Genomic DNA, 24,660 nt, shown 5'->3' on the forward strand with positions numbered 1-24,660 from the left:
CAAAATTGTGCGTGATGCAACAAGTGCGTTGCTGAGTCACCGAGGGTTAACCTAAGGTCGTTTGATCCTATAGGAACTCATTTTCAGACCCTCTGCATGTTGGTCCTTAGCCCTTGCAACTAGAAGTTGAGTGCTTGGGACCATTCGTGCGAGTTTTCACAAAAAATGAGTAAAGAAGCGGTTTGAAGTTCTACGGGAGGTGGGCTCCATTACTAGTCCGCTAGGATTGTCAATAAGAACTCCTAAAGCTAGATCCTAGGTTCTAAGAGTAGGAGACTAAGACCTCACCAAAAATGAGGTCAACAAGCTTAACAAGAAATTTTAAAAAATCATGATAAATCTTGCCAGCAAATAATCTTGGAGAGCATCATCTCTTCTATTGAGCTAAATCAGTGGAGCAAAATATAAATTCAAGTGGTATATAGGTAAATGCACAAAGAAAAAATGCCCCTAAAAATATGATTCCGTGATGTACTCAAAGATACTGATTTGGGAATTGAAGCAAAGCATATCCAAGCAAAGGGTTCTCAGATGTACTCAAAGACATAATAATGTATACTAGACTTTACATTTATCCGAATTTATTGCAAGGCAAAACATGACAGTATAGGTGTGACAGAGAAAATACCAAATGCAACTATATATAAACTTTAAAGAAACATTACACAGACATTACACCAAATGCTTCCAGGTACGAGTTACATAAAAAAAAGCGCCCAATTTGCAAAATTTGATGAGGTTTGAACACAAACTTATACGCCCAGCTTCTCAAATTTCATCCAAAGCTGATTCAAATGAATGCTGTCCCAATTTCCTGATTTTAAAATGAGCAGCTTAACAAGAAATTGAAAAATAAAATACTTCGTTTTTGCCACCAAATAACCTTCAAAAGCATGATCTCTTCTAGTCAGCTCTACGAGTTGTGCAAAGTGATATGTATGTAGATATGAAAGTTCAAGTGGGAGACTTGTACATGCATGAATTCTTTCTCAATACACCTAAAAAGTGGATTCCCATGGAATTAGTTTTGCCATAACAGATCAAATGAATGTTGTCCCAATTTCCTGACTTTTAATGAGCAGTTTAACAAGAAATTGAAAAATAAACAACTTCATTATTGCCACCAAACAGCCTTCGAGAGCATGATCTCCTCTGGTCAGCTCTACGAGTTGTGCAAAGTGATATATATGTAGATATGAAAGTTGAGGTGTTAGACTTGTAAATGCATGAATTCTTTCTCAATGCACCTAAAAAGTGGATTCCCATGGAATTAGCTTTGCACCTAAAACTGAATTTTTTTTAGCAGCTTAACAAGAAATTGAAATATCAAACACCTCAATTCCAAACAGAAATCAAAACATTAGAACTTTCTCTGTAACAGAAGTACCTAGAAGGCCTTAGTTCTCAAATCCATTTAGATTGATCTTATATAGTTTTGAATTACTCTTACACTCACAAATAATATCAGTGCCATTTTATTTATGTAGCATTCTAATAACATATATTGTAACTTCCACATGCCATTGTTAAAACATAACAAAATTACTTATACAATGGTATAAAATAAAGCCATATAGTAAAAAATACATAAAATGAATTAACATAAAATATACTAGAGATATTTTAACTAAAAAAAAATACTATATGATTTATTAATCCTTCCATACGATTGTACAGATAGTTTACTAATTCTTAAAATCAGTATAATAATCACAGTAAACAATGCAATAATGATACAACATAGAACATAGCATAAATATTAATTTTAGTTTTAATTCTATGAGCTGAAACTTGATCAAATGCAAGAAAGCAATGAAATAATTTCAATAACATGTCATCTGAGCAAATGAAATATCAAACACCTAAACTTTAATAACAGCCAAAAAAGCAATGAAATAATTTGCACATATTCCAAATGCTTTCAATAACAAAATTTATATTTTAAGTTAAAAATTTTCTTCATTTTCTTAAAAGAACCATTACAAAAGATGTGATATTATGAAGTGTAAAACTAATTCATTTTCTTCATTTAAGATGTATTTTCTTCATTTTCTTAACAGAATCATTACAATCTTATATCATGAAGTGCAAAAGATGTGATATCATCAAGTGCGTTCTCGAATGGACGACATTTCATTTGCACCTTCCCCCTCCTTCGTGCAAATGGTAGCATGGTCGTTCTAGCATGGTTGTTCTCCCATCGGGGGAGAGATTGACCGATGCGATATTCAAAAGCTTCAACTGGGACTTCTTGTTCATTGTTTTTGGCATTGTGAAAGTCAACATCAAATTGAGATGGTTGTCGCCTAAGGAAGTTGTGCAACGCCATCATCGCTATAACAACTTGTATTTGTTTGGGAAAGGGGTAAGTTGGCATATCGCGCAATATCACCCTTTTTTTCCCAAATGTCAAATGTCCTCTCGATGACTCCTCTCAATGATGAACGTCTTTTGTTGAACATCTCCTTCCTATTTCGCGTAACATTGTTTGCTCTTTCGAAGTCCATATATGGTATCTGGTGTCAAGGAAGGGTTTAAGGTATCATCGCTGCATAGGGTAGTCGACATCCACCAGATAATAACTTTAATTTTAACATATAAAGTGAGAAACAAATGTTTGTAGGTAAGCAACATACCAGGCAGGGGTGAGGGAAGTTGAAGTGAGGATTCTTTATAGCACTCTTAAAAACTCTGCTATCGTGCGCGCTACGCTCCCAGCCAGGCATGACGAACATAAAACACATGTTAAAGTCACAGACGGCCATGACATTCTGGGTTAGAGTTCCAGTGCGACCAATAAATGTAATCTTCTCATTATTTGCAACTCGTGCATCAACGTGGGTACCATCTATTGCACTAATGCAATCCAAAACAAATAGTATGTCATCTCAGCAAATGATATAGCAGCAACAGCAAAACGAAGTTAAGGAATTACTTTGAAGTAAGGCATGTATCGTTCATCGTGTTGAATCTCTAACGGAGTGTGTGAAAACGTTGGATCGATTGACTTTATGACAATCTTATGACAATCTTGTACATGCTAACGAGAGCATTCAACCCCACTGAGAAGTGTTTGTTTATCGTTTCCGATGGATGCTGGAAGCATTCCATCGCAGCATGAATTGACTCGTTCTGTGATAATATGTACAGAGTCAATGCCAAGACCTCACGGTCAGTAGTCCTCGATGACCCATGTAGGCAATAAGATCGACTCAGTTCTGCTAGTAAATCTCGAAAGACTTCCTGCGTCATGCGGAACATGTTACTGAATCTTCTTGGATGCCCTGTTACATTTCTCTTACCCATTTGTCCCCGATATGAGATGATGTATAACACGGAGAGCGGAGAGCGTGCAATCGGAGAGCGTGCATTGTATGTGTTGTAATATTCTATGACCAAGTTAATTGCTACAGTTCTCCTTCGATGTCGTTCTTGTTCCGGGTTCATGCCTTTGTTAACTGTACATGTAACCCCAAATGTGGGATTATGACTTATTAAAATTTGTACCAAATGACCACACAAACATTGTATATATGAATGAAGTAGCACTAAGAAAACAGAATATGCCAAAAAATATAATACAATAAAATATAAGTGCTTTAAAGAAGCTAAATAAAATGTCGTCAGGGAAATTCAAATGTCTAACACATCTCAACAAGATTGTCTCGAAGCAAATTAGGAGTTCTAAAACAACAAGCAATGACCACAAATTGTCTCTAAATAGCAAGCTAAGCATATATGTCATCATTTCTCCCTACAGGCATAGAAATGACGTAGATACACCACCTGTCGTTCTTTTGCAATTGCAGTGAAGAAATCTCTTTGGACGGAATCCTGAAGCAACTCCACAGCAAAGTAAAAGAGATCTACATCCTCTACAATCTCAATATCATCTTCTAAGATTTTAACAACTTCGTTAATAGAAATCTTCTGAAATTTATGAGGGGCGTCATTGGAAGAGTCCATCAAATATAATATCTGGTTCCTGATAGAAGATGCTCCAGCCTTTTTTTTACTCATCACAAGAGCACGTTTCGAACGATTCGTGGACTGGATTTCAGGAATATCCTGGCTTTGAAAATCGGGTGAATCAGCAGATAAACTAACAACAACATTTTCAGGGGTGCAACCAAATTCAGTCTCGCTTGGAGTGCAAGCATATTTTCCTGTTGCAACTCCCCACTAAACATTTGGTCCAATTTCTCCTCCAACTCCGGCTCTGTACCAAGGACTTTGAATTTCTTCGCTCCTGACACCACCTGAAGAAAAGCATGTAAAGCATGTTACTGAAATGAATTATTTGACATAAATTATAAGGAATGCAAAATGCCTTACCGCAAGCTTTTCTGTCCACCACTCCTGAGCATTAATTGTTCTCTTGACCAGATCCCAACCCAAGTTTATGGATCCTCTTTTCAAATCTTTCCAAATTTTCTAATGTTTTTTAAGTTGATCACATTTGTTCTTTAGCTACAGCCAGCCGTACTCTCTGTTAGTACGTTTTTTGAAATTTTTTATAATATTTTGTCACCGCTCCTTATTAAAGAAGGTAGTAGGCATATTGCCCATTTTAATTTTTTTAGACAAAGGTCGCAAAATATATATTTTATGTTTTTCTCCCACAGCGCAAGTGTACCAAGCTCTTTACTTTTATTTGTCATCTTACTACTACGATAAAGATGAACATTAGAAAAGATTATTGACACTATTTAGAAAATTGTTATCCACTTTAATGAAATAAACATGAATAATAAATAACATTAATAACAGTAGAAGAATGTCACAACAATTAACGTGGTTCGGTCGAATTGACCTACATCTATGGGAAAAGAATCGGAGCTCTTTATTAGAAATAAAAGTTAACACACATAACTTACAGACAACATTTTATGACTTCACATAATAAAAAAAATGAAAGAACTTAAAAGAAAATGTTTTCGAACTTTCATTCATACAATCCAATTTCACTACACACCATACCATCATTTTTTATCACTTTTTTTTCTTCCATTTGCCCCAAGTAAACTAATGTTTTCCATGTAGCTCCACGAAAATGCTAAAGGAGATCAACACATTGATCCTAACATACCATCAACTTCTATTTCAAAATGTTCAATCTTTAGGATATTTTTTGATAGTTTGAGAGAAATATTCCCCACTAGGATATTTACTTCTAAAGAAATAGGGAGCTAATAAGAAATATTCCCCAATGGATATGTACTTCTATGTGGAAACATCAATCCAAATTTGTCAATACTTCCATTATCAATCGTTATGATAATGAAACAAGTATTCATATACCAAAACAAGCTATCACTAGCAATCCACTATTTTTAGCCAACGACATAAAACACCTAACAATAACACCTAACAATAACAGATAAAGACCTAACAATAACAGATAAAGAAACAGGTGGAAATAAACGAAAATACATTCATTTTGTCATTTCCTCCATTACCAATAACTATGATGCTAATTTTTGAACTATTATATTAATCACAAAGATGCAACACGACATTGAAACCTAAACCCTTCCAACATAAATATTAAAAATCATTTTTTTTTTGGAATTACAAATAATCTGGAACCGGAGCACCCAACAAAATCGTGCATAACCGAAACACCGCAAGGGCAGCCTCACAGAGCAACTAAAAAGTAAAAGATAATCTAAATAGAAGCACAGAGGAACCACAAATATTCCTTCTAGCATAAACTCAAATCTAACAGGATAGCTAAAATAGGGCCACAGACTAATCTTTTTCATGATCGAGCAGTTAGCATAACCTCATAAGGCATTCCAAATTAATCTAACATATGCGATAAAGCCAACTTCCAGATTGTTGGCCGTTATTTTAATTTTGAAAAGAAAGGAATGATTTTTATAAATATAAAAAAATAGTTTTGATGTAAATATGATTTTTGAAAATAATTTTTTAATTTAAAAAAAGATGAGACCAAACGAGTCTCACATTTTAGATAGTTTGAATGACTAAGCACGATACCACAAGTAATACACTTATCCCGAAGAATAAAAATATCACTTGTAGTAAGTTTAATCACCTAAACTAAAGAATTTGTGACGTCCGTTTGGTCTACGAAATATTTTATATGAGACCAACAAGTTCTCCTACCCAATATAAAAATTATATATGGTTTATTTTACCTGGATTCCACAGGGTTTATTTTATATGAGTTACAAGTTCCTTATAGCGGCAAGCCCCTACAGTTAATTACATCTTAAATGATCGGGGTCACTTAAGAAAACTCTCGATTAAGATCAGTGGTTTTACCTTCCAGATTTCAAAGTTTAGGTTTTCAAGATTGGTCATGGGAAAATCAAATGGGAGTGGCTCAAATAGGAACAGTTATTTTAAGGAATCCAAATGAATGAAGAGCAGTAGATATCACAGATTCAGGGAGAATCCAAGTGATTTCCCAACTAGCCTATTGTTTGGTTTTATGTCTTTGAAATGATGTTGTTCAATGTTTAATCCTGCAATTTATTTAGAATTTAAAACTTATATTCGCACAATATTCAATCGTACAAATGATCTAAAAAAGATATGAGGATTTACACCGTACCGTACAGTAACTTCGGAATCCTAAAGTGTTATGACTTATAATTACACAACAGGGTTGTGCAAAAGCCTAAAGGTGATATATAAGGGTTTACGCTACGCTAGTCAAACCACCTCGAAATCCTATGGGTTGTTATTTAAACTAAGGAAAGTGACTAGTGATGTGAATTTGTTTTGACGTTGCTTTTCTGAGTGTCCTCGTCATGCCACACACGGTGTTCGCTCCAAGCTCCTCGTTCTAGCACCTTTGGGTTTGATATTAATTTTAAAGGGTACATGTAATCAATGAGTTTTCCTACACTAAGGTATAGTGTATAATAGAACAATAAAACATGCAGTATAACAATAGAAGAACAGTAGAATGTACAGTAAAGAAGAACAGTGCAGTATGTTGTGAAGTAAAATGTTGTAATGTAAATCAAACTTGTATATCTAGGAGGTCTGCTGCTCCTTTAAGCGAGCTGGTATGCACTGTATAAACAAAATAAACATTGTCTGGAAAACTTGAGAAAATCGACAAATGATCAATGACGGAAAACTCGAGAAAATCGACAAATGATCCACAACTGAAAACTCGAGAAAATCGGCAAATGACAATTCCAAGAAAATTATCAAAATTTCGGGAAGATCCCGAAAAAGGGACCACGAGTGCTTTGCCCAAAAATTCCAATAAAACATACGAAAAATCTGAAAAGAGGGGACCGCAAGCACTCGGGTTGGCGCTAGGCTCAAATATAATATAAATCTAAAAAAGATATGAGGGTTTACACCGTACCGTACAGTAACTTCGGAATCCTAAAGTGTTATGACTTATAATTACACAACAGGGTTGTGCAAAAGCCTAAAGGTGATATATAAGGGTTTACGCTACGCTAGTCAAACCACCTCGAAATCCTATGGGTTGTTATTTAAACTAAGGAAAGTGACTAGTGATGTGAATTTGTTTTGACGTTGCTTTTCTGAGTGTCCTCGTCATGCCACACACGGTGTTCGCTCCAAGCTCCTCGTTCTAGCACCTTTGGGTTTGATATTAATTTTAAAGGGTACATGTAATCAATGAGTTTTCCTACACTAAGGTATAGTGTATAATAGAACAATAAAACATGCAGTATAACAATAGAAGAACAGTAGAATGTACAGTAAAGAAGAACAGTGCAGTATGTTGTGAAGTAAAATGTTGTAATGTAAATCAAACTTGTATATCTAGGAGGTCTGCTGCTCCTTTAAGCGAGCTGGTATGCACTGTATAAACAAAATAAACATTGTCTGGAAAACTTGAGAAAATCGACAAATGATCAATGACGGAAAACTCGAGAAAATCGACAAATGATCCACAACTGAAAACTCGAGAAAATCGGCAAATGACAATTCCAAGAAAATTATCAAAATTTCGGGAAGATCCCGAAAAAGGGACCACGAGTGCTTTGCCCAAAAATTCCAATAAAACATACGAAAAATCTGAAAAGAGGGGACCGCAAGCACTCGGGTTGGCGCTAGGCTCAAATATAATATATTTGTACTCGAGGGACGTCGAAGACTACTATCGATCACCCGGATGTATAGAGTCCGTCACTCAACAAGGAGGGTGTCCTACTAAACTTAATTTAGGAGGGTACTCCTTAGCATGTATCGGTAATCAACAAGTGGACAACCAAGTTGTAACACATTTTAAAATTTATATTTTAGCATGCACATGGATTTCAGGCCTACAAAAAGGAAGTTGTATCAATTTTGTAATAAAAATATTTTTTATAAATATTGTATTTGTTCTTATCATGTATGTTCTTATCGGGTTTGATATTAATTCTAAAGGGTACATGTAATCAATGAGTTTTCCTACATACTATCATCCTACAGTTCATCAGGTCCCAAGATTTCGCCATTGGGCGTAGGACTGCCAACAACCAAAGAAGGTGCGGGTCCTCCGCTAGTCTTATGTCGGTGAATGATACTATCATCCTACAGTTCATCAGGTCCCAAGATTGGGTTATGATGTCGTAGGATAGAATATCATTCTGTTATATCACCGGCGTGCCTTTGTTATCATCGCTCTCAGCCCCAAAACAAAACCGACCTACTTGCGACCTTGCTTGATGGTTTCATATATAGCAAAAGTCTATATATGAGCACTTATGTGTCGGACATAAGCACTAAAAACCGAATCAATAAACAAGGAAAAAAAATAAAAATGGGGATGAGAGAGAGGAGGAATTGATTCACCCAAAAGATCGAGAGAATGAAGGTTGGAGCAACCCAGTGGAGCAACCCTCAAAACTGTGACGAAAAGACCTGAAAAAGAGAGTCTAAGATCCTTGAATCAATCTAAAGGATATCATTTTCTCAAATTTTATAATTGGATCAACCCAAGAAGAGTATCATTTCCACATTTTGTTTCAAACAAGTCGAAACGAGCACAAAATTAATGTGACAATTGTACCCACGACTCCAGCACCTATATGTACTCACACACCCAAGCCTGAACCCAAATGTGGCATTTATGTTATCCAAATTTTAATATCAAACTTCCAAAACTCTTTTATGAATGACAATTTGACAAGGTAAATTCTTTATGAATCTGATCTATATCATCTCATGTTTTCCAACATAAAGCTGTAGAGGCCTTCAAATTTCACAAATCAAGCAAATCCACTAACGACAACTTTCGAAATTCCCAAAATATCGGAGACACTAACTCCAACCAAAAGCTTTCCCTATAATATAAGCACGAAATCATCCAAATAAAACCAAATAAGTGCTCAAGGTCAGGGGCAACAGAGAGGGACAGCCAAGAGGGACGGTCAAGCCCCAAAATAAGCCCCACGGGTAGGGACAAGAAAGAGAACAACCCAACCCCAAAACAAGCTCACAATCAGAGGGACAGCAAAGGCAGCAGCCAACATCACTGCCTTAAGCTCACGGTTAGGGACAAGAAAGAGAACAACCCAGCCCAAAAAAAAAGCTCACGGCCAAAGGTAGCAGCCAACACCACCAAACCAGCTTCACAACAAGGGGTAAGCAGGGAACAACCAAACAAGACAAAAGAAAACTAGTTGGAATGCTTGCGGGTAAGGGTAGCAGCCCAAAGCCAAACAAGACAAAAGAAAACCAGTTGGAATGCTTGCGGGTAAGGGTAGCAGCCCAAAACCACCAAACCAACTTAACAGCAAAGGGGAAAGCAAGAAACAGCCAAACAGGACAAAAGGAAACCCAGCTGAGATGCTCACAGGTAAGGGCAGCAGACCAAAACCACTAAACCGGCTTCACAACAAAAGGGAAAGCCACCACAAATATTATCATTGTACTCCTTTGACCTACATAAGAGAGTGAATGGACAAACTCACATAAACTATCAAGATTAAAGTCATTTTATTGAGCAAGACATGATAGTGAATTGATCCGTTTATATCAAACATTCCCATATAGAAGTAGATATTAAAATCATGAATTTCGGGATGACAAACTTGCTTACCAATAAAAATATAAGGAGGAACATTATATGAAAAGCTTCCGACCAAACCGAGTCCAGCAAAGGGCTAAATCGAGCCCACCAAAGGGGCTAAAATGGAAAGGAATTCCAGCCAAAACACAATCCCAAAAGGAGTCAAAACCGAACCAACCAAATGGGGAAAATCAGTACAGAACCTTCAATATTTATCTGAGCAAGAATAACAAAAATAAAAAGCATCAATATTTCATTTTCCGCATGAATTCTAGAAGAGCAAATATCATTTCAGAGTTCATAACTGTCTTCCTAAGCATTTCGAGCAGAAAAGAAATACAAGCAATCATTTCCCCTAAAATTACTCTTGCTTTAACAATAAATTGATTCAACAGGGAGAAAAGAAAGAAGGCTACAGCTTTCAGCATACAAATATAAAAATAATAGAAGCGTAAGAAGAATATTTGTATATGACAATGGATCCAAACATGCTTTCCCTAAACTGCTATTTCAACTAATCAACATAGATCTTCTAAATCAGATCGAATAAAAGTATTAAAGGCCCAATACATGATATCAATGCCATTATGAAATACCAGCTAAGATAAAACAAGGCCTCATGTATACATTCCCTATTTTAACATCTCCAATAAGTGTCGAGCAGGGCAACAGAACAGAGAAGAGAAGGGATAAATACCTTGCTTGAGATTTCCTAAAAGAAAACAAAAGAAAGCCACCAAACATTGGCAGAGACCTCTCCTCCTAAAAGCTTCAAGAAACAGCAACCAACGAACGCTCCAGCACACAAGAACCTAGCCGAGAAGGAATTTCGACAGAGCCTTCCCCTAAGAGCCTTAAACAGCAGCTAGCAAAACAATCTCAGCACTCTCTTCTCTCAGAAGCTTTTCAACAACCCAAAACAGTACTTTAGGAAGCTTTTTTATAGGCAGAGATGAAGGGGGGAACCGCCACCTACCACCGTTTCGTGGTCGAATAGAACAGCAGGGATGGAATCGTCACAATAAAGAAGGAGAAATTAAAGCCTCGAGAAGAAGAAGGTTCGGCCAACCGAGCTCCCACGATTGGAGAGTCGAGAGGTCGAGCGGCCATGCAAGGAAGGAGAAGAGTCGAGAGAGAGAGAGATTGCCGCGTGGAGCGTGGATCGACCAAGGGAGCTTAGGGCACGAGAGGGACGAGTCGGACGGCGATCGAGCCACGGGATGGGCCAAATGGAGAGTTAAGTGTGCGGGAAAGGGGTAAATAGGATTTAGGGTTATAAATTTTATTATAAATAATAATATAAATATATAAAAATATTTAATATTTCAAAAATAAAAATTGATTTGTACCATTTTCATTTGTGCGTCAAAACATAACAAAATGGATGTCTTTTTTAGGTAATTCAGACATTACGGATGCGTTGACGTGGTATGTTTCGTCGTCGGAGGTCGTTTTGACGAATTCATTGATTTGCGTGCAATTTGCTTGTGTGCGGAATTATGACTGTGTGCGGAATTATGACAATATGCGGAATTATGACAATATGGGTGTCTTTCCTAGCTAAAATTGATGTCCCGGACGCGTTGGCGCGGTCCATTTTGTTGACGGAGGTCATTTGGAGAAGTTAGCATTTTCACCCATTCTTTAAGCTCGATTCTAGTTCGACTTTGCGCAACTTAGTGAATTTTGTGTATTTCGTGTGTGTGTGTGTGATGATAGTCCTGAAGAGATTTTTCCTAGGGCTTGAGATCCTATTGGGAACTTCTCCCTGAATCTTCATATGATAGTCCTTTATCACTCGACCATACGACGATGGTTTTGGAATAATCAATGCAAGACATCACAAGAGAAATAGGAAGTGTCTGGAATTTCTAAGAGAATGAATTTCAATACTAGTTTTTAAAGATAGTCAATAGGAACCCCTAAAGCTAGATCCTAGGATCCTAAGGAAAAGAGTAATGACATCAAAATAAGGTCAACACAGATCTAAGGAAACTCTTACGAGAACAGGAAAGAAGATGAGAAATATGTTTCATACCCTTTTTGTGAATAGATCACGAGAAGAGGAAGAGAAGATGAGGAAAGGAGACGCACAGGAACGGTCACCGGCCAAAGACGAGGACGGGAAGGGACGAAGCTCGCAACCTCTCTGAAATCTTGCGTTCTAGGGCAAATGGGCAAGTGGGTAAAAAATGAGTTCGAAAAGCTGGGCAGCGGCTCTTACCTGGCTGCTCAGCTTTGGCTCGGTACCGCGGGAAGCGGCGGCGAAAAAAAATCCAACATATGCGAAGCGGTGCCGCGCCGCAAGGAAGCCGCCCAACCAAACGGGCCCTTCGACTGGATTGAGTAGGCTAAGGGGTTTCCAGGCTTCAATTCCCAACAACCACCAGACGTTTACTCCCAACTACCATCAGTGCTCAAGCTGGCTCTAAAACCACTTCTAGAGTAGAAGACAGTTTGCCACAAGCAGAAGAAACAAGAAAAGGTAAAGGATAGTATTCCTTCCAGTCATGTAAAACAGATTTTGTAAACAAATTTATAATTAAAAAAAAATTTAAAAAAATAATAATAAAACCTAAAAAATGGAAACCTTCGAGGAAACTATATGCTAGTACAAAAACTATTGTCACCATAATCACACAGCTAGGGAAAATAACCAAGGAAGGAACAAAAATAATAGAAAGAATATGAGACGAGAGGGAACAGTTGAGTCCAGCGCGTTGAGGGGTTCGGCTGCATCAACTTAACTATTAAGGTAAATTTGAATCCGATTGTAAATAAAATCTTTGAGGAATACCCCAAAAATACTGGACCAAGAAATGGGCGTGAAAGCTGTTTTTCCATTTAAAATCAACAGAAACGGATGATTGGTAAGAATCCAGAAATTGATATCCATTAATCTTTATTTCCGAGTAGAATAACAACATTTATCAGTTAGGAGGATCAAAGGCTGACCTTTAATAGGTTTCAATAAGCTGAAAGCAACAGTAAATCCTATCGCAACCTCAAGCACGAATGAATCTAAGTGCCTGCTTCATGTACTTGAGGGCTGAACGCAGCATGGCTCTAGCTTTCCTATCAGGTGTGATGCCGGACAAAATCATTTCTTCATAAACAGATGGAACCTGTTGTGCAAAGATAAAATTTAGTTCAGATTTGCTCAAACAAGATGAATAGGGATCAACATAAGAAAAAATATTCAGGCGCAAAAAAACAAATTGGAACTGTCATGACGTTTGTGCGATTTGTTGTCCTTTTGTCAACCCGAGATCCTTTATAAGCTCAAAATCAAAAAAAAAAAAAAAGAAAAAAAAAGGATCTTTACCTTGTCAAGCTTCTCGACACGAATGAGAGCTTTCATTAGAGTCGTATATGTTACAACATCAGGCTGTATATCCTGCAGAGATAGTGAACTTCTCTTTGTTAGGAAAACATGCATAAAGAAGTCAAGCATGTAGGCAAGAATACTGACATGCAGCTTCATAAATCGCAATACAGAGAAGGCATCAGCATCTCTTCTGTCTTCCCCAAATGCATTAATCAATGAGTTAAGAACTAAAAGACTAGGTTTGATACCATCCGCTCTCATGACTCTGAAAGCATGTATCGCCTTGTCGGACAAACCCTGTAGAAGGGCAGTATCTTATAAAATCATTACTATACAGACAAAAAAAAATTAAAAACAAGTTCAAGAAATAGTAAATTCAAGCACCTTCTGGGCATATGCATTCACCAGAGCATGATACATGGTTGACGGAGGTCTCATCCCTCCGGACTTCATCATCTCCAAACACTCGATGGCATCCTCAAACCTTCCGGATTTCCCATAAACATCAACAAGTGTAGTGTAGGTCACTACATTTGGCAGTAATCCCTCTTCCCTCATCTTTCCAAAGAGCTCCTTCATTTTCTCCCACCTCTCCTGCACACCCAACGAATTAATCACTATGTTATAGGTTGTTGTGCACGGCACCAACCCACTCATTTGCATTTCCTCAAACAGCTTCATGGCTTCGTCATGCCTACCAGCCTTTGAATGTGCATCAATAAGTGTGTTCCACGTGACAACGTCAGGCACGATGCCATCAGCCCTCATCTGATAAAAAGCATCCATGGCGTGATGAAGACAGTTATGCTTTCCAAAAGCATCTATCATCACATTGTAGAAATGACGATCTGGTTGGATGCCATTGTTCCTCATCTCTCTCAGCACAGCAAAAGACCTCTGCCACTCACCCTTATCCCGGAAACTCGCTAATATCCTACTAAACACGTAAGAATTAGGCAGGACATCATTCATCTCCATCTCCTTAATCAAGATCCTGGCGCTCTCCCACCGGCCAGCATTGGTGTAGGCATCAATCAAGAGGCTATAAGTGCACTCGTCAGGTGCCACGCTGCAGCGTTCCATTTCGTCAAGCAGCTGCTCTGCATCTTTAAGAGCGCCAGTTTTAACATAACCTTTGAGGAGAGCATTGTAAGCACGGGTGCGGGGTTGAAGGCCCCAGTGGCGGAGCTCTGCGAATATGGCCTCTGCCTCATCAACGCGGCCAGAGTTGCCGAGCACGGATATAAGCTCGACAGCAGCAGAAGATTTGGGGGTGATCCCCTGAGCCTGTGTTTGGGCGAGTAAGGAAAGGGCAGTGTCAGGGTCGGCAGCGCGGGAGAAGGCCACTATGAGATCAGAGAGGAGGCGGGCGTCGGGCTCGAGGCGGATGGAACGGATGTCAGAGGAGAGGAGAAAAAGGAGGGAGGGGTCGGGAGGGTCAGTAGAATGGAGGAGCGATTGGAGAATGAGAGTGTAGTTCTGCTGGTCAGGTAAGAGGCCGCGGCGGCGCATGAGAGCAAGGAGGCGAAGAGCAAGGTCGGGGCGAGAGTTCATGGCGGAGGCGGATATGAGGGCGTTCAGAGAGAGAGGAGAAAGCGAAGAAGAAGATGAGAGGGAGAGAGCAAGTTGGAGGCGGCGGTGGCGACCCAGGGAATGTATGAGGATAGAATAAAGGAGATCGGAGGAGAAACAGAGGCGGTGGCGGAGAAGCCATGGAACAAGTGCGGTGGCAGTGGAGAGAGAAGCTGGTTCGGAGGCGAGAGATTTGAGAAGGGAATGCCACAGAACAGCAGGGACGGAACGGTAGGACTCTGCAAGGCAGAGCTCCTCAGGGGAGAGCTCCATCAGAGGCGATGCATCTGGTTCAGCTTCCTCGGTTATGGATGTAGAGGAGGAAAGGAAGTCTATAAGAGGGGTGAAGTCAAAACGGCGAGAGTCTACGGAGTACATGGGGTCCCCGGTGGCAGTGGAAAGGGCGGCGATTGCGAGAGAGGAGGAGGAAGGAACGACGAAGTAATGGCGAGGGAGGGGAAATAGAAGACGGTTAAGGGAACCTTATCCTCCCATCTCGTACCATCTGGTGGAAAATCTATGATTATTTTATGTTTAACAAAATAATTTCATTGATATCACTCAGGGGCTGTCTCCTAATATTAAGATTTAATCAATTTTGAAAATCCAATTTTTTTAAATTTTGAATGGATTAAAGCTATCGATTTACTTAGACGATTTACTTAATCTCATAAATTTAATGTAACTGTTTCATAATTTAAGCGAGGATTTTGGAAGTAGTTATGATTGGTGGAGATAATCGGAAGTCCGCAAACTTAAATCCCAAACTCAACGAAGTTCAATCCATCGATTCGTAGGATTAAGAATTTACGGGATTTAGAGCCGAAATCTGCGGATTTGGATTTACGGAATCGCGGGATATATTTTGCTCAAATTGACCGTCTAGTGGGATTTGGCTTAAATATTGTGTAATTCCGGTGAAAATCTATTGTCAAACAGCCTTTTAGAAGTTAAATTATTGTGAGGAAACAACTATAAAATTTATCATATATTAATTTCATAAAACTGAAATTAACATATTTTCTACAAATCAACCATAAGGGCTTGTTTGAGCATGTGTTTGATCTCTGTTTTGTTATAGATATAGTTACGAGAGCGTTGATATATCGTTTGACGGATAAATTTCATTGAAATCATGTCTATTGCAATTTTCTTATCTGCAATTTTGAGATCGCGCCTCCTCACCTCTGTTCCATCGTTCAGATGGCATTCTAATCTCTTCTTTCATCTGAATCGAGACAATAGCCACCACCTTTTCTACAAGCCCTGCGACTCTCCCATCTCTTTTATCCAAACCTACTCATGTGGGTTCCCACCATTGCAATTATTCCTATATTTGAACCCACTGTCGGTGATCTATCGTACCGACGAGCAGCACTCACTTGCTCTTTGACCTTCTCACGCATCTTCTCATTGTTCATTGGAATCCAACTGTCAACATCCTGAACCATGCTCAACTCTCACCTCTTGCAGGCAGAAATCCCACACAGAATCACCTTCATCTCTCTGATCCAATGTCGGCGATTCTCTGGTTGAACCAGCAACAACACACTAGGCTCCCCAACATGCTCTCCCACCTACGCAATTCTCCCACAGGCCAACAAGTTTACCTCTACTACAATCTCCCCAAACAACCTTTTGTCTTTTCCTTGCGCTAGTACCACAATACCTCTAATGTATATGAATTCTCACTTCCAGGACGTTGTAATCATCCATCCAATTGTTGCATTCCTCAAACTTCAATAACACTGTTGAGGTAATCATAAGAGAAATAAAATTTATAGTTTTGTAGAACCAAGAGTTTTCACTATTAAAGTTAAGAAATGCACATAAAATTTTTGTAATCAAACAATCATTGTATTTTGCTCTCATAACTTTATATAGCCGCATTTTTCAATTGTGGCTTCTTAAAGAATTTTTCCTAAAGGTGAAGCTCCATCAAACAAGGCCTAACTTTGCCTAGCCAACATTAAGTTTGGTTTATGCGTGAGAACCATGCCCAACTTTTAATTGAATTATAAGAAAATTATATAAGTCGCCATAAAGGAAAACAAAGAAGAAGTTATATTAAATTAAAAAAAACAAGAAATAGTATCAGAAACGTGGAGCCTAAAAGGACAAAAAAGCTCAGAATAATCCATGCATGAGAGATTAAGGCCCTGTACGAGGCACCATTTTGGGTGCTTATCAGTTTAAGAACACGCAAATGACCATTTGGGAGGCTTCTTTCTTGGTGTTTTTAGGCACCAAGCGCCTGCGAAACAAGCAGAATGGCATCTCTACTCCTCTTCAAAAGGACAAAACAGCTCAAAATATCACCAGGAATGCATCCTCTTCACCCGGTGCAAAATCACATTGCTACCCCTCTACAATACCCTAAATCCCTCCCTCTATCCCGAAAAATGCCCTTCTTCACCATCTCTCTCCACTCTCTATTGTTGTGGCTTTAGGGAAAAATCTTGGCTCTTCTTTTCCCCTCAGTTCGTTCTTGCTATCACCAACTCTCACCGGCCCTCTCTATATATAAAACTCCTCTTCTTCTATTTGTTCTTTGTGATGGTGGTTTGATGGTTTGTGTTTTACCATCTTTCCCTTTGTATTTCTTGGTTTAGCTGTTGATGGTTTGGTGCTTTAGTGGTTGAGGTGGTATGTTCTTTTCCGTTATTGTTTAAGATAGTTTGGTGCTTGAGGTGGTGCCAATAGATTTTTTATTTTGCTCTCTAGTGGTGGTGTTTGTCTCTGTTATGAGATTTTCAGTTTTGTTCTTTACCTATAATTTTTTTTCAATTTTGAGATAGTTTGGTGCTTTAGGTGGTGTCGATAGATTTTCCTCTCTATCATGTGGTGGTGTTTGTCTCTTGAAATTGATGGGTTTGTGGCTTTTAGGGTGGTGTTGATCAGTTTTACTCTCTGCTATGTGGTTGTTGTTGACTTTGTTATGTGATGATGCTTGAGAAATATAACTACTATTAGTTATTTTAAAAAATATAACTAAAATATTATTTTGAGTCGATATAAATATCAAATTTTTTATGTTAGATATGTAATTTCATTTCACTTTTATCTTCTTCAATCTGGAAAATATTTTATGGCGAGAAATATGAGAACTATTACTTCTTTTGAAAATATAACCATGAAAAATTATGTTGAACTGACGTCAATATTAAAGTTTAAATGTTATACTAGTAATTTCATTTCACTTCATCTTCTTCGATCTAGAAAAGTATTTTATGGAGAGAATTACAATCACTGTTTGTTCTTTTTAAAAAAAATTTTAAGAACCAAAGCACCATTAAACATCTAAGAACCAAGCACCATCAAAAAGAAATATGACAATTGTTGATCCTTTTAAAAATTGAAGTTTAGGTGTTTTATGTGTGAATACATAGAAATTGAGTGGCATGTACGTAAGTCCATATCATCTCTTTTAGTCTAGAGATTATATGTGCAAGTCTAATTTATCTCTTTTATGTCAAAAATTCAATATAAATTGAAGATCATGCATCATTTCTCAGTTGTCATGTATTTACATTTCAAACACTTAAACTTTGATTTTGGGATTTGAAATTTTTGTTTGTTATAATTTATAAACCAGATGAAGAATAGGAAGTCAAATGAAAGTACTTAACTAACATATAAACTCTTATATTCACATTGGCTCAAAATAATTTTTCATGGATGTATTTTTATAAGAACTAACAGTAGTCATATTTCTTTTTCATGGTGCTTTGGTCCTTCGATATTTATTTCAAAATAACTAACAAAGGTGGTATTTTTTTTTATGATGTTTTGGTTCTTAGATTTTTTATATTTATTTATATATGATTCATGTAATGGTATTTTGATTCTTAGATATTTTTTTAAAAGAACCATCAGTGGTAATATTTCTTATTGATAGTGCTCTGGTTCATAGATGTTTGATAAACAGTTATGTATGAATCATTTGATGGTGCTTTAATTCTTAGAATTCTTTTTTTCAAAAGAACCAACAAAGGTCGTATTTCTAATTGATGATGCTTTGGTTCTTAGATTTTTTATGTGTATTTATATATGATTTATGTGATGGTACTTTGGTTCTTACATATTTTTCAAAAGAACCAATAGTGATCATATTTCTATCTATAAATACTTTTCCAAGTTGAACAAGAGGAAGTTGAATGAAATTACTGATCTAATAGCTAAACTTATACTTGTGCATAAATCAGTGGTAAAAATTAAAGTTTTGATATTTTATATGTATTGATATATAAATTATGTGATGGTGCATTAGTTCTTATTATTTATATGGTGGTGGTGGTTTGATGCTTGTCTCTTGAAATTGATGGGGTTGTGTACTTAACCTTTGCATTGATCGGTTTTGAAGTTTGCGGTTGTGACACATTTTATTTTTGAAATGTTATGCAGAGCAATGATGGAAAATAAAATAAAAGGGCTCAACTAATCACCAATTATCACTTTTATAATTATTCCTATATATTTATCACGAATACTACCTGGTCATAGATCACACATGCAACTGTTTTCCACATATACTATCTGGTCTTATATTACATATGTCATTATTTGTCATATATACTATCATAGATCACACCAGGCATTTATTTTTACACATACTACCTTGTCTTTAATCACACAAGGCATTGATTTTTTTTACACATACTACCTGGTCTTAGATCAGACACACCACTATTTTCCACAAATACTTCCTGTTTGATTACACATGTCATTGTTTAACATAAATATTACCTGGCCTTAGATCACATATGCCACTTTTCTTCACATATACTACTTGGTATTAGATCACACATGCCACTGTTAATCTTGAATACTACCTAGTCTTAAAGCCCACATGATACAATTAGTGATCTAGGATGGAGCCATCTTTATAAATTGATATCACTGAGCTCTAATTTGAAAATCTTGTTTTTTATCAAATTTTATTTTAGTTTTTATAATTGTTTTTCTAATTGCTAAATAATATTTCTTCGTCCTAATGCTTTAACTACATGATACATTAAACGAGCAAACAAAAGGAAGGTAGAATATCTATCATTTGAGATAGAGATACAAAGATCACTTTTTGTGATTTATGTTTGAGAGAGAGAGGAATTAAAAATAAACCAACCACACACTTCAACAAGAAAGATTGACAAAACATCACAAAAACTTTCATGAAAAAATAGGTAGATTATATGACAAACTATGTTGAAAACAAATCAAATCAACTGGAAAAAGATTAAAAATTGTGGAAGGAGCTGAAAAGAGAGGTTGTTGGATTAAGTTAGGATTCTGTTAAGAAAACAATGGATGCATTAGAAGAGTGTTGGGGAAAAAATAGTAAGTAGAAAATGTTTTATCGAAATACAATTTTATCAAAATGTGACTTCTTTGAATTCAAATTTAATCAATTATATATCTTTCCCAATTGCAAAAAAAAAAAAAAAAGACTTTCTGGCATTAACTTGGGGCTAGAGGAGAAGCTTGATATTATGTTCCTTGATGTTGTGGCTATAGGCACCAATGTCTAAGCTACAATCCAGGACCCCACCAAAAATTTTGGTAAGTATTAATTTGTTCATTATAATGAAGTCCAAGAGGAAACACCCAAGAATAGATCTAGATGAATCTAAGGGTAAAAATAGAATAAAGATTAGAGGGCACCTTTATCTGAGTAGATATCACATCTCGTTACAATCTTCACCAGTATCACATTTATTATTCACATAACTCCATAGGGATAACCAATTATGATAGATGTTGCGAAGCTGATAAACTCTACTCTTAACATATTTCATGATATACCCCTTTATTTATTTTCTTTTAAACTTCTAGAGGATCAAAATAAGTGGGAGACTTTCTTTATCTTGACGTCGGAATGGAGAATTCAGTACCTCCAATTTATTTTAGAGAATTAAACTAGTTAGTTCAATGTTTTTTGTTACTATTTCAGATTTTGATTAGTAATAATTTATATTTTTTAGGTTGAACTATATTTTGTGTCATGTTTGTGTAACATTTCAGTATTTTATGATTTGTAGTAGTGTTGGTTTTTTTTTTTTTGAAAACAATTATATATATGTCGGCACTAAAAAGTTGAAGAATTACCCGTTAGAAGCTATCGGTCGCCAGAATCGAAATTTCGTCGCTCGCTTCGGAAGGACATTTAATATATATATATATATATATAGTTTAGAAAAATATGAAATCAAATTGAATCCCAAAAGATAAACACAAGATTTGAGGGTGAGACTCGATCAAACAAACTGAGAAATATAAGACATTTATTTAGTATGCGAAAACAATTTTATTTGTCGAGAAGTTCCCCTATTTAATACAAAGACTTAAATAGGGTTTATATTAAGCCGGGTTCGGAAAAAGCTTCCTATAAGGGAAAGCCCCTATAGTTAATTACATCTTAGATAATCGAAGTCACCTAAGAAAACTCTCGATAAAAATCAAGAAATATTATCTTCAAGGAGGCCAAAAAGATAGGACTTTTCAACAAGATCGGACAAAGAGGTGCGAAAAAGGGAATAACTCAAATTTGGAACATTTTTTTGGGAGTTTTTCAACGAAATCGGACAAAGAGGTGTGAAATGACAATATCTCAAATTTGGAACCTTTTCTTGTATAATCCAAAGGAGGAAGAACTAGGAGATGTCATAGATCTGGAGGAAAACCTGGGAGAATTCCCAGTCTATCCTATTGTTTGACTTCAGTTTTGAGGAGAAATTATTTAGGTGTTTCATCTTGCCAATTTTATTTGTTAAGACTTACATTTGTGTGAAATGATCACACAAATATCATGGAAGATGTGAGGATTTAAGTCGTGGAAAACGACAACCTCAGAATCCTAAGACGACTTAAGGCTTATATTGTACAACAGAGCTATACAAAGACCTAAAGATAAGGTGAAGGTTGTATGAGTAAACTAACCCGAAGTCCTATGGCTTAGTTGTTTAATTGTAAGGAAGGAAATTGGTTTAGCTGATGTAGACGTGTTTTGTTGTTAAAGATGGTCGTGCTGCCTACCGTGCTAGCTCCAAGCTCCTTGCCGTAACGAGTTTGCGTTTTCTAGTGTCAGGTTATAATGTCAAATCAGATGGCCCTATGGTTAAAGTTCTTTAAATGTTATGGGGCAAGTTAAAGTTGATTAGAGCGACACCGGTTAGGATCCTATGGTTCCCTCGTTCCGGTACCCCTATTTTCTATTAGATTCACTTAGTCCAAATGAATTTACTAAGGGAAGCCTCGTTAGCAACCGTAGGTTACCTCCTCCGAGAGATTCCCAATCATCCGATAGAGATGTCTTAATTTAGTTGTAATTGTTGTTTTATGATGTTTGTGATTAAATTTTGAGTTGTTTTATATTTTGAATGTTGTGGCGGTCAGTTTTATCTTTGTTGATTTTATTTTTGGTTTTTCGACTATCCTAGCAGTTTTAGTTTTCATGCAGGATGACATCGTTGTTTAGCATGTAGGTTTGTGTTTTTTGTTCATACATGCAGGTGAGTAAGTACAACAACATACTGAAAAGTAAAGTACGGGAAACTAAAAATACAGGTAAAATAAAAGCGTACATGGATGGTCTTCCCGTCATCTTCATCTGAAATTCAAAATGCATGTGAGAGCATTTATATGTTAAAAGTATTTTATGTAAAGCGGGGAAATAAAATTATGGTGATCTACCAAATCCTAAATCATATTATGGTGAACCCCTATTAATTCATCTGAGGATGATTTCATTAAACAAAACACACTAAGTTTAGTAGATCTCCAAGTTATCCAAAAGGTCTGGAGAAAGAAGCAGGTCTATGCTTCCTTGTCACCGCCTTGTGAAAAGTCTCGAACTCATTTAAACTTATTATGTTGCTTAATAATCCATCCTGTAAATATCTCTAGTGTTAAGTGAACATCAATGTTTCAATTATCTTTAAGAGTATGATTAAGAGTAGGGTAATTATCATTTGTCATTTAATTTGAGAATTATGTGGGTGAAGACCTTTAAAAGGGGCAAGTTAATGCTATTAAGACACTTAGCCAACTTCAACTTTAACTTGGGCTTGTAGTGTTTTAAAGGTGTTCAATTTCTGGTTACATTCACTTTTCCAATCCTCATTTAACCAAATTTGATTTAGCCTAGGTCACTACTAAGCCATTAGAACCTTGGCGGACATATTAGTAATTTTTGAAAGAAATTGAATTTTAAGTGATAATACTTCATCATCAAAAGGTTTGAATGTCATTTGAACACCAGATAAAGGTATTAAATTAGTGATTTATTAACATCCAAAATCATACCCCTAAGTATAGGATCATTTAATCTAACAGATCTCCAAATTTCAATGATTTAGGAAATTGCAAATTTATCCTTTAATTAAGAAAAGTGAAATTGGTTTCTACCAATTAATCTCTTATGTTTCAATCATCTAAACATGTTAATTGAGATCAAAGTTTGCTCATCTTACCCTCTTGAATTAAGCCTAAATGTTAATTAGGGATAGATTTTTAAAATTGCACTTTTACGCCTAAGGCTCTATCACTTCATAATTCATCAAATTTAATTCATATAACTTCGGGATTTTTATCCTACCTCGCTAATGAGTCAATTAAGAAATCAGAGGTGAAATGTGATTTTTCAAAATTTAATTTAATTTACATGATTATTTACATGAAAAAAAGGATTTTTCAAAGAAAATTTAATAACTTGACCAAGGCAAAACCTATAACTTTAAATTTTTACTGGAGATAGATCTAGACTAGAGAACCACCTGAACCAAATTTCATGATTTTTTGAGTTTTATTTGAATTATTAGAATTATTTTAAGTTTTGCAGTATTAATTAATTATAAAATATTTCAAATATGGAAAAATAAGTTTTTCATTTTTATTAAATCTCTTTGAGGTCAAAAAACCCAGAAAAAACAAATTTCACATTTTTTTATGATTTTTCTTTGAATTATTAGAATTATTTAAATGAAATTTTTTTAAAAATTTCATTTTTAGCCTTTGAAAATTATTTTTATGGTCTTAAAATTCAATGTTTTTACTTAGAAAATTAGGAAAAATATTCAATTGCTCCTAAGTACTTCAGAAACAATTTAGAAAATTTCCATGAATTTTATTAATTTTATGAATTTTATTAATTTGTATTATTTAAATATTCAAATATGCTTAAAAAATTGAAATTTTTATTTTAATTACAATTTTATTTTTAGAAAATTCTTCCAATCACAGAGAACTCCTAAAATTAATTTTATAAATTTTTAAGTTATATTTTGATTGTTAAAAATCATTTTTAGTGTAAAAAAAAGTTACTTAACTTAGAAAATCAAATTAGGTTGCAAAATGAACTCCAAATGTTTTGAAATTTTTATGGGGAGTCTTCTAAACTTTAAATTACAGTGGAGAGCCAAACTCAAGTCATTTTGATGTTTATTTTTCCCAAATTAATTTTCTTTGTATCTTGTGGTTTTATGAAAATTAGGTGTGTTCTTAATGACTTGGCTCATAAAAAAATTTTGTTAGGATTCTCTGGTCACAGTGAATCTACCAAAATTTTCTTGCATTTTTTTTAATCAACATGCTAATTACCATGATTAATTTATGCAAATGATGGACATAAACTTGAAAAATATATATCTCTTTCTAGGGGTCTCCTTTGACTTTGGAAAAATTAGGGAATATCCCTCATGACAAAGGCAACAACATGCTGAAATATCAAGCCATGGTGAAAAACTTG

General features: G+C 36.0%; 1 protein-coding gene and 1 long non-coding RNA gene across 4 annotated transcripts in view; both read right to left on the reverse strand.

The window, feature by feature from the left end:
- Nucleotides 1-13,037, reverse strand: part of LOC110019603 — a 42,541-nt gene extending 29,504 nt beyond the window's left edge. For all 3 annotated transcript variants that reach the window (XR_002293467.1, XR_002293469.1, XR_002293468.1), the window contains exon 1: nucleotides 12,974-13,037. This is a non-coding gene — a long non-coding RNA (uncharacterized LOC110019603). The remainder of the gene's footprint in view (nucleotides 1-12,973) is intronic.
- Nucleotides 13,038-13,041: 4 nt separating this feature from the next.
- On the reverse strand, nucleotides 13,042-15,393 carry LOC110019601 (pentatricopeptide repeat-containing protein At5g42310, mitochondrial; the record flags this gene model as incomplete). The annotated part of the gene is made up of 4 exons (XM_020717336.1): nucleotides 13,731-15,393; nucleotides 13,491-13,643; nucleotides 13,344-13,415; nucleotides 13,042-13,143 (listed from the first exon to the last, which is right to left on the reverse strand). Coding segments are annotated over exons 1-4 (1,893 nt in total), but the record flags the coding sequence as incomplete, so codon positions are not given.
- Between the last annotated feature and the right edge of the window lie 9,267 nt (nucleotides 15,394-24,660).

The sequence above is a fragment of the Phalaenopsis equestris genome, unplaced genomic scaffold (genome assembly GCF_001263595.1).
Source record: "Phalaenopsis equestris unplaced genomic scaffold, ASM126359v1 Scaffold000063, whole genome shotgun sequence".
Classification (NCBI taxonomy): Eukaryota; Viridiplantae; Streptophyta; class Magnoliopsida; order Asparagales; family Orchidaceae; genus Phalaenopsis; species Phalaenopsis equestris.